Raw genomic sequence first — 11,109 nt, 5'->3', positions numbered from 1 at the left:
ACCTTAACAATTTGCATTTTTACATTCCCATTAGTTTTTTTTAAATATGTTAAATATTTTTAGGGTTCACTTCCTAATTCATGGATGTTGGAAAGTGTTTCCACATGTGATTTCACTTTTCCCATTGGTAAGTTTGCTAAATTGCAACTGTTTCTCGATTGTGGAAACCGTGCGTAGAATGTTTAAGCACTTTCTGCCATATAGTAAGTCATTTTGTTTAAAGCAATTATAAGTGATAATTACCAATACAATGAAGATATTCTTTTCAAAGTAAAATAAGCTCCCACTTATTCCTTCAAAATTGAAAAAGGAAATTGTGTTAAAAAATGTCATTGTGACCATTTGGACCTGTTAACAGTTCATTTTGTTAATGAGCCCAAGGAAACAGACTATGCTGGATTTTATAAGCAAAGCTCCGTAATAAATTTGGCTTTTGACTAAAACAGACCTTAAAGGTTATTATTAATGAAGGAAAAAAATTTCAATACAACTCAGATTATTTCAGGCAAATCAGGATCATCATCTATATTTTCTATTGAGTTGTGTATAAAATATCAATGTGATCACCTCAATTGTTCTCACATGCCCAAGCTGTGACTGTGTCTCACTATCAACATTTGAATGTGATTAGCATTCCATAAAAGTTGTAGATAAGAACGAATTTCACAACATAGCCCCGAATAAAAGAAATACAGGTAAAAACACTCACGTGTGGAATTGAAACAATCACATATGGAATTGAAATTCTGTCTGCATGCTTCAAGAATGTTATTAAACAATAGTAAGCACTTGACTGAACTGGTTGTAGGAAATAACCAAAGTGAACATATTTTACTAAGGACAGAGTTTCCTGAGAACTAGAAAGACATTTTGCTGGCTTGCAGACTGAGGAGTGCTGGCTTCTGATGCATTCTGAAGAATAAGTTCTTATAAACTGCTTCCATGGCCCTTCTCATGATGATGATTAAATGCATATATTACAGTGTTTATGTGCCAATCTGACATTATTTACTTACGTTTAAGTGCTGTCTATAACAAGCAAACCCATATGGCAAAAATCTGCATTTAGTCCACAATTTTATCATATAAACTTCTAAAGCCCTTTAATCCTGCCATCATTTAAAGCCAGTATTATGTCAGATTCAAATGTATTTAACCACCTTTTAAAATTAAACTTGTATTTTGAACTGGCCTGTATGCATGTTCCAAAAATAGAAGTTATTACATTAATTAATATGGCCTAAACTTTTTATGTCAAGGCAAAACCATGTCAGCGAGGCACTGTAACAACAGTACAACAGTGACAAGTTTGAGAAATTTATTTCCAATGCAATTTTCATTTTCTTCCTCTCTTTGTTTAAGGGGCGAATTAAAAAGCAAGCATTGCAAACATTATCATTAATGTCAAAGGAACTTATTTTTTGCACACTATTCAACAGCTAAGAGACGTGAAACTGTAAACAAGCAGGGGATGGGCAGGAATGGGATTTTATTAGAACAAGTTAAGAAAAATGCCAACCAGTTCACCAACTAACAGAACTTAGCGAACACTCTTCCCTTCTTGGTGAATGAGAGTATCTGGCCAGGGCTACTTTTAGGAAGTACCAACCCATTTGCTTCTATGTGAACGTGAAGGCGGCCTCAGGAACTGCTCTGCCACAACCCCCCTTAGCTGATCTCAAATTAAGTATCACACCCATGGTGCCATGTTGGCCATCTGCACTACACAGGATAAAAATATAGTTTTTTTTTCCATTTAATTTACAGTGATCCCAATATCTGCTGTTTACACCTAGATTTTCAGGGCCTCTATTACCATGTGCACATTCCTTCCTGTCTGTGTTTCTCAGTTGTACAGAAGAGGGGAGGAAGGTCCCACAGGCCTTTCAGAGAAAACCTCTAACAAAAGCATAGCTTCAAAGACGATAGTTGAAAAAAAATATGTATTTTCCCCTTCTCACTAATAAAATATACACAGAATTTTAACAAAAATGTTCCTATTCTTAGGAGTGACTCTCGGTGTGAAAGGAACCCCTCAGACTGTCTGTTTTTGGTCTTCGCTCAGCTTTAATCCCTGGTCTGTTATAGAATCTATCTTCTATCAGAATGACAGGCAGAATTTTTAGCCTGGATGATCTTTTTAAAGCCATAAGTGAAAAACATCATTGTAATATGTGTGTGTAAAATACAGCTATGTGATTTCCAAGCAAACTAATCCTCTGATTTGGTTTTACATGAGAAATTACATCAGAAAAAACCTAAAACAGGTTTTTTTAAAAAATAAGTTTACTTAGAATAATATTAAAATGCTCAATTTTTACATACATTTTTTGTATGAAATATATAACTTAAGATATGCTGTGTATACATATATAATATTTAAGACGATGCTTTCTTCAAAAATTTCAAGCTACAGTTCTTGGCATTTCACGTACAGTGGCTTTTAAGTAAGCTAACTAATTACAAAGTAGTATTAATATAGGTGTTCTGTAATTTCCTTTATCAATCTCAAAAGCTCACCTTCAATACACTTTTGCTGCATATTTTTTTACTCATTACAATGAACAAGAGAAGCAGAATTTGTTTAGTGCAGGGAAAGGGTTGTTAACTTATCCACTTCAATGAGTAACTTTAAAATGCCACGTGGATCTTCAGGAAAGGAAAACGGACTTTTTCCTTTGCCTTTCCATCTCTTAAAAATCCAGAAAGCATTTTTTCCAGTTTTCCTAAATTGTTAGGAGACACTTATTTTCTTGCAAATTAATTCTTTTTAACTCCTTATGATAGCTTTGAATCCCATAAAGAAAGATGAATTATCACATACTGAGCCCAAGCTGTGAAACAGGAGGAGACAAATAGAGACCCCTACTGTGTTTAACAATGTAGAAGAAATTCCAGACGCAATAGAAAAATTTTCTGTCCTTTTCCCGAGACCTCAGAGTGTGTACGCACAGCGCTGAACAGTGGAGGGCACTCTTGCCATGCTCAACGCGGCTCTGACCACACACTCCCGCGCGTCGACGCCGTGGCCCACACCTCAAAATTGTTAAGTCACGACCACCTGTGGCACAGTCACCAACTGTCTTCTGCTTAAAACATTTGCAGTTTTCAACCTGTGCAGTGAAGCACCCGGGAGGAGACACGGTTGCCTTTATGGGTACATGCCGATGGGAGCTGGACAGCACTCGCATTTGCTTTAACTATCTGCCCTCGACGCTGCTTCAAATAATAAGACGCTTGTTACACTTCAAGGTTGCACAATAGTTCTTTCATTTAGATGTTATGCTGTCATCACACTTATAAGGAACGCGTGTGTATCACTATCTATGCCTAATGAAAAATACGCAGACCTGAAATATGTCAGCTGATGCAAACAATTTCAATCGAAATTTGATGAGGGGGTGAAAACAAGGTTTTGCTAAATCACTTTTGGTGAAGATGCAGATGGTTTACATTCAAAGGCTGTGGTCTCACTGATCCGACACATGAAATTAAACGTGCTATTTCATGACATGCCTACTTGAAAGCACCCAAACACTGTCCATTTTTCAAATCCACTATGCATAGAAGTAAATACGCAAAACCACTTAGACGTATAAATGCCTACATGTAAATAGCTCTAGAGGGGCACACGAGCCACGCTGCGTCCAGAAGCAAGGCTACCATCAGCTGTGACCATCAGCCCGCTCACACTCGGGATCAGGCGATGGAATCATTTCCATCATTTGTCAGCACTTCATGGCACTTTCATTTCTACAGGCAAAGTTTGCACATATGCAAAAAATCATCCTGGAAAAGCCACTGCCCTGGGTCGTTGAAGCCAGTGACTCTGCACGTATACAGATCCTACAACAGAATTAGCAAACAGTGCGGTGAAGGTCACTCTCGAAAAGACCAGTAACGCCGACGAATCACGACAATGTGCCGCGGCACCTGCAGGGTTAATTAAACAGTTCAAGATGCAATAACGACACAAAAGAAAGCCGTTTTCTCTTCTTCTTTAAGAACTATAAACACTTGTGCTGAACTAGATGGCGTCTGAGAAGCCGTGCAGCACGGCGCAAGCTCGCGGGATCTCTAGTTAACACTCAGATTCAGTGTTAACACTTAACAGAACAGTGGTGAGCCCTGTTGCCAAGGTCAACAGCACAGATGCACTAATTGTATTATGAGCTTGACATCTAGTGGCCACCCCTGGCAGGGCAAAGCAGGCAAAGGTTAAATCAGCAAGGCTTGTCAAAGCACTTCTAACTACCCACCTTCAGGGAGAGACGGTCGGAAGCTGGCCAGCACTCTGCAACCCCACCTTTTCAGACATCAGACAAAAAGGCTTTCTGCGCCGAGCTGGCTGCTAATGCTCGCAGAGAATGCGAAGGGGGTAGGGATTTTAGATAGTGAGCAGAACTAATCTGAAGGTGATTGAAAAAGACAGGCCCACAGAGGAAAATATTTAGACACCACACTGGCATTATCGGATCCCCTTGGTGGACACCGTCTCAGTCTCGAGAACGCTTCCCTTTAATTAAGAAACAAATCAATCTTCATCTCTAACATAGAAACCATTCCATTATTTTATTACAATTAATATTTTATACTTTCTGGCATGTGACTGGCCTGGTTTGCTTAGAAATCAGTTAGCTGCATTTTAAATCATAAATGTGTTGAAATTACATGAGAAATAACCCTAGACAGGTTTTTTTTAAAAATAAAAGTTTACTTGGAACATTAAATTGCTCAATTTTTACATACAGTTTGTTTCATTGTGTATGAAATGTGTAATAATTAAGGTATGCTGTAATTACAAACCTGTCCTTCCAAGACTAAAACATGTTGGTCTTATTCTGGCAACTACTGAACAAATCATGTAGGAAAATAAAACTAATAAAAACAAAAAATCCTTCCTGTTATATTTAAAAGTTATGCTTCTTGAAACTATCTTGCAGCACTGAAAGATGGTGCATATCCTCATTAGAAGTGAAAAAGATTTTTATTGTACTTAAATAAAAGCTGGTGCCAATACTTTTACGAATGCTAAATTCCAACTAATGGTCAGCACACAGAATAGAAACCCTGGTTGTGCTTTTGCTGAATTCCCCCCAAAAGAAAATATTCTTAGGGCTACCTGGAGATGAATGGTACAGCTTCTTAGAGATTGCAGTTGGAAATGAAATTTGACCCACTTTTACCATCATCTTGTATACAAAAAGAATCAGCTTGCTAAGTAATTCCTGCTGTTACTCCATACCTTTTTCTGGCTTTGAACAACAGATCTAAAAATATTGGATAATGCATATGCCATGGAAGTTGAAAACGTATTGCACATAAAATTCGAGAACTGTTACATAATCAGCTCTCTCTCTCTGTAAGGTGGGAATTAATTGGTATGCTTTTTTGTTGATCACAGAAACGTGCACTTTTAAATAGGTTAAGTTTTTTAATGTTGTTTTTAAAAGAAATGTTGGCAAAGTCTTCTTTTCCTCTCCCCTCACCCAACCCGGTTACTTACTTTTTACCTTTCATGTTTCAGAGAAAGCAATCTGCCTGTGAATGTTAGAAAGTAGCTCCTGCATTGTTCCTTTTGGTATGCTGAATTGTAAATGTGTGTAGTGTGCTGGGGGAGCACTGAGGGCAAACCATGCATATACAGATAAAAGAAAAAGATCCTGCGCCGAGCACTGGTGGCCGAGCTTCTTTCCCTTAATTCAAACACAGTCTGTGAATACCACTGGTAAATTCTTAAATCACATGCTCAACACATTTAAAAGGATTTTTAAGACAGCCATATACTTCTAAGTTGGCAGAAAAAAAAACACACTTTGAAGCAATTAGTGCTAACAAACAAAATACAGGATGGTAAATGGTTTTAAATTATAATACCCTTTTGTTCCTTCTTAAATACATATTTTCTAACAACAACAAAATACATCTTTCTTAAATTATATTTTATACAATAAAGAATAGCAGTATTGTATCTTTTAAAGTTCTTAGTGGGCATATAACTGTCATTGAAAGTTTTAATTAATTTTTCTTAGAACAAAAATATTCAGCTGGCTCACAGGATTACTAGTGGCGCAAAGTTCACTGGATCCTAAAGCTGCAGCGCCTTTCTTCTAAAATAGGAATGAGATCATTTGCAAGTAAGTAATTTTAAAAAACAATTTCTGTTAGGAATGTCTCAATGACTTATTTTTTTTTTTAACAAAAGCATGACTTTAGAACTTTACATAAATTATCCTTACTTTTTCTCATTCTAGACACGTCATGTTTCATTCCTGTAGTGGTAAGGTCTGGGTAGCACCAGTTATTTTTGTATAGAATCTTTTCATTGCTTCAAAAATAAATCATAATTCTTTTTTAAGAGATACAGGCTTTGTGCTGTAAATTACTGTGAGTGCATCTCTGTCCCCCATTATACTAAACATTTTTGCATAGAATATTTGTTCTGCAGGACATTATCAGTAGCTTTCTATTTTACTGCATGTAGATGGACCTGCTGCTTTAATTAATATGTCACTCCCCGAGTGATACAAAGGAATTATTTACCTCGTTTCTAAAACACAAAACTAACTCAGCTCACTTGCAACTTCCGGCACGGTCTGTTTATTTCCATTGCATTTAACAAAATTAAAATTTTGAGGAGATCTGACTCAGGTTGGAGTAATTTGGTTTCCACACCCATTTATCTTTTTAAAATTTTTACTTAGTTATCTTAGGAACGATGCTGAGTGCGACCGAGTAATAGACAAATGGGGCATTCCTTGACTTAACACGGAACAGAGTGTCTGTTACGCTCCTTGAACAAGCTGCTTCGAATATAATTAAATGAGAAAGAACTTAAAAAAAATAGTTTGCCTAAACTCTCTCAAACAAGCATGGAAGCTGCTCGACCAAGACACAGCCCCACACAGGGTATTTTGGGCCTGTTGCAAAATATGACCAGGAACTGTGGCAACGTCTGGATTACAACTCTGGATGCTGTGAAAAACACAGGCTTGACAAGAACTTTAATTCCACCACGGGTAAAAAACCTGAATATTTTGCATCTCTAAATAAATTCGAGCAGCAACAAGAGGGATTCAAAGTAGAACTTGTGAATAATTTATCCCATCTTAGGCTTTCAAATATAGGCGATATAGCCCTCCACATGTTTACACTATTAAGTTCAGCATGCTCACATTTCTGAAGTGAAATTAAAAATGAATAGCAGTGCCTCAGCTTGTTAATTGTTAAATACCAGGGGGTTTACTCTATTAATTAAAATATGCTTTAATAAAAGGAGACATCGCACATTTTGATACCGACCCTACAAAGCTGAGAAGTATTTACATTGTTGCATTTTGGGGCGGCTGTGAAAGCCGACTTTAAGCCATTCAGGAGCCACAATAATAAAGCTTTAAAATTCCTCACTGGGACGCAATGTAGTTCTTTTGAAGGAAAGACTGTCTTTCTCATTCGGCAGAAATAAATCCATTCATTTGATCATGTAGTCATTGAGGGCGATACAAAACAAACCAAGTGTGAGAAATTCTATGTGATGAAGTAAACAAAACAAAAAAAAATCCATTTCCATGACAAAAAGATTCTTTGTCCTTAATCTACCCACCATATGCAAGCGTTTCTTTTTAGCATATCGCCTGTTCTCATCTTGGCTGACTTGGCTACACAGATAAGACTCCCTTACCTCCACCGCAACAAAAAGACCCCAGCGAGCTCACTAATTTTATTTAATTCATTAATTCTCCAGCCGCGTCGTAAGCATGCTCTCTCGTTCTCATCCGACATGGGTGTCTACCTGCTTTGTCAAACTTTACTCCACTGTGCGGGAAACTCTTCCGCCCCGTTTCCTTTTCGCAGACAGTCTCATTCTCAGAGTAAAAAGATCACCATCTGCCTCCAACAACTTGTAATAGGTCAATCATAAAAGTTGACCTGCCTGTTTTTTTAAGGAGCAAATTATTTTACTGCGAGCTGTGCTGCGGGCTCGGGGTCGTGGGGTCGCCCCTCCTCGGCCCTCTTTCCTGGCGCCCTGGGGGCCCCGCGGGGCGCGCCGAAGCCTGGGCGCCGCAGGCCGAGGTCTTAACTCGACGAAGGGGGTGGGGGCGCCCCAAACTTTGCGGGGCTAAGGCGCCACTCTGGGAAGTCCAGCCCTTCGCCAGTCTCTTAACTTTCGCGGCGCCTGCCCTTTGCTCTTGGATGTTTCGAAGAGGACGCTCCTACCAGCGAAATGACTGCAAAGGCGAGTCTCCAGCGCCCGGCCTCGGCGGATCCAAAAAGACGGGAGAAAAAAGGCCCGCGCAGACGCTGCAATGAACGCCCCGGAAACACGCCGGGGTTCTGCCGCGAGCAGGGGCCAGGCCCAGGCCGCCGCCGCTGCGCTCACCCCCAGCTTAATTCCCCAGGCGGCCATTAGGCAGAGCCAAGCCCCCGACCTTCTCCTCGCCTCGCAAGGGATCACAGGCTGCGTTAACGCGCTGGGACACCGCGGGTCACCCGAGGCGGTGCGGGAGCCCGGGAGGGGGCGCGGGTCCCCGAACAAAGCTGGCCGGGCGGCGGGGTCCCCAACCCGCGTCCAGCGGTAGGTGGGCTGCGGTCGCCTTCTCTGCCGCCGCGCTCGCCCCGGGGTCGCCGAGGCCGGCCTCAGCGTCCTGGCGCAGAGACCCTGGGGGGCGGCGCGGCGGCGGAGGCACCGTGGACTCCCTCCCGCCCCGGCCTCCGAGCCGTCCTCGAGCCGGCCGCGGCCTCGGCGCCCTTCGCGGGTAGCTCCCCGACTCCGAGGAGAGGAGCCAAGTTTACTTCGCCCACAACTCTCTCCGCGGCCGCGCGCGCTCCGGCGAAGTACCCGGGTCCCCGCGGCCGGCCTGGCGCGGGGCGGACACTTGCTCGCAGGAAGCAGGGAACTTTCTCCCGCTCCCGGACGCGCGCATCCGCTCCCACCGCACGCGCTTCCCCAGCCCGGATGGGCAGCCCCAGACCCCCCCGGCCACCCCGCAGCCCCGGCCCTCACCGTGCTCGGGAGCCCCGTCAGGCGGCAGCAGCTCCTCGTCCGACTTGAGGTGCTGGGGCTTGGCCTGCTTGCGCCGAGACATGCTGCTAGCGGCGCTCAGGCCCCGCGCGGGGCAGCGGCATCAGCGGGGCGGCCGGCGGGGACGGCGCGGGGCGGGCGTGGGGCGCGGGGCGGCGGCGGCTGCGCGGGCCGCGCATGGGGCTGAGCAATTAGGCTGGTGAATAATGCATGGCCATTAGCGGAGGGCCGCGCCGATTGGCCGGGCTCCAGCGGACTCCGGCGGCCTATGCAAATGAGGCCGCGCTCGCAATTAGCGGCCGCGCCGACGAGGAGGGGGCCGCGGCGCCTCGGGACCGGGGCGCGCGCTGCCCGGCGCCGCCTCACATCGCGGGCTCCGGCGCCGCGCTCCTCGGCCGCCCCGGGTGCGGCGTGGGCCGCGGTGGCCGTCCCTCCGCAGGGCGCAGGCAGCAAACTTTGGCGGCGTCCGCGCGGCACCGTCTCCGCCGGCGCGCCGGGCTCGCCCCTTTATAGAGTGTCTGCGCCGCCGCCCGCGCCCCCCCCGCCGCCGCCGCCGGGCGGCCCCTCCCGGAGCGAGCGGCCGCGGGCAGGGCTCCGACCCAGCGCCTTTGTCTCGCCCGGGCCGCTCGGGCGCCGCGCCTCCTGTTCCGGGCGCGCGGGGTCGGCCGGCCGCCTTCGCTGCTCCGCCGCGGCTCTCAGCGCCGCTCAGCGCGGCGGGCCCGCTCGGGCTCAGGTGCCCCCCGCTCTCCGGACCTTCTCGCCCGGCCCCGCGTCCCCTCCGCGGGCTTCCCCCGGCGGCCGGCCGGGCTCGGAGGCTCGCGGCCGGAGCGGAGCGGAGTGCGCACGCCGGGGTGGCAGGACTTCGGCAAGACCAACTTTCCGGTTCGGAAGCGGCGCGGGCCGCGCGGCTCCTCCCCTCCCCTCCCTCCCCTGCGTTCCCCCTCCCTTCCACTCCCCCCTCTCCCCGCCCCCCAACCCGCGGGCCCCACCGACTCCGGAGCGCCCGCCCCGCCCGCTGCCGCCACCGGGGCCGCCTCGCCCCCGCGCCAGCCCGCCTGGGCCTCTGCGCCGCCGGCGGCTTCTTAAATACAGGAAAGGGAGGGGACCGCAGGGCCCCGGTGTTCCCCACCCTAGTCCCCCTTCACCACGGGCCACCGGGCGCCAGCGGAGTGGGCAGCGAGCGCGACCGAAAGTTCCAACTCCACCAAACTCCCGCGCGCGGCCCACCCTGTTCCCGGGATTTCGGGGATGACACGGGGGCCAGGTGAGGGGGCTGCGCACTTTTGGATCGGCCCCACACACTCGGGCAGCTGGCGCGGCGCGCTCCCCGCACACGCGCCCGCCCCCTCTCCCGCGGTCGCACGCACGCGCCCGCGCCCTCGCCCTCGCCCCGCGCGCACAGGCGCGTACTCCCACCCGCGGCCGTGCACCCGCCGCGCTCCCTCCCGCGCGTGTCCTCTCTCCCCGAGCGGCCGCCAGGATGTGCCCCCGGCCCCGTCGTCGCCGCGCCCGCGCCCCTCGCCCCAGTACGTCTTTTTTCGTTTCCTAAATTTCTTATTTTTGTCCTTGCAAGTGGCCCTGTCTGGTGTGAACCGTCAGCACAGATGGCCTCCTGGAGCTTCCCCGAGTCGTTCGCTGGGGGAAGCGGGCGGTGAGCGGCCGGCCCGGGCGCTCCGCAGGCCGCGAGCTCCTGGCAGGGCTGGTGGCGGGGGTCCGCCTGGGGGAGGAATCCCCGCCTGCTCCATCGGACCCGGCCTGGCGCGGCTCGCGGCGCTCGGCGGGCTCCCTTCCATTCTAGAATCTTCCCGCTTGCTTCCCAGCCCGCGTTCTTCCGCCTGCCTTTAATTGTGTAAGTTTGACGAAGTCAGAGCTTTGGGTTCCAGGAAAAGCGCAGGAGAGTCATAGAGGAAGGGAGGGCGCAGGTTGGAGTCAGGTCCAAACAGCCCCTATCGCCACTTTTGGAAAAAAAAAAAAAAACCCTTAAGGTTGGTTTTATTTTGCCTTTTGGTAGCGGGCGTATTCATTTGGATTTTTTTTTCAAGACAGGCAAATAAAAGATGTTTGAAATCTCTAGTTATCCCGTTTAA

The 11,109-nt window shown here is 47.3% G+C and overlaps 1 protein-coding gene across 3 annotated transcripts in view; it reads right to left on the bottom strand.

Moving 5' to 3' along the window:
• Window positions 1-9,524, bottom strand: part of SALL3 (spalt like transcription factor 3) — a 22,879-nt gene extending 13,355 nt beyond the window's left edge. For 2 of the 3 annotated variants that reach the window (XM_054672366.2, XM_054672367.2), the window contains exon 1: window positions 9,005-9,167. In XM_054672366.2, coding sequence (XP_054528341.1) covers window positions 9,005-9,086 — 82 coding nt within the window. In that variant the 5' untranslated portion in view covers window positions 9,087-9,167. Of the gene's footprint in view, window positions 1-9,004 lie in introns of all 3 variants that reach the window. The other variant, XM_512182.9, reaches the window with a different exon arrangement.
• Window positions 9,525-11,109: the final 1,585 nt, after the last annotated feature.

The sequence above is a fragment of the Pan troglodytes genome, chromosome 17, assembly GCF_028858775.2.
Source record: "Pan troglodytes isolate AG18354 chromosome 17, NHGRI_mPanTro3-v2.0_pri, whole genome shotgun sequence".
Taxonomy (NCBI): domain Eukaryota; kingdom Metazoa; phylum Chordata; class Mammalia; order Primates; family Hominidae; genus Pan; species Pan troglodytes.
The sequence above is the reverse complement of the archived record's forward strand: the minus strand, read 5'-3'. Positions and strand labels throughout refer to the sequence as shown.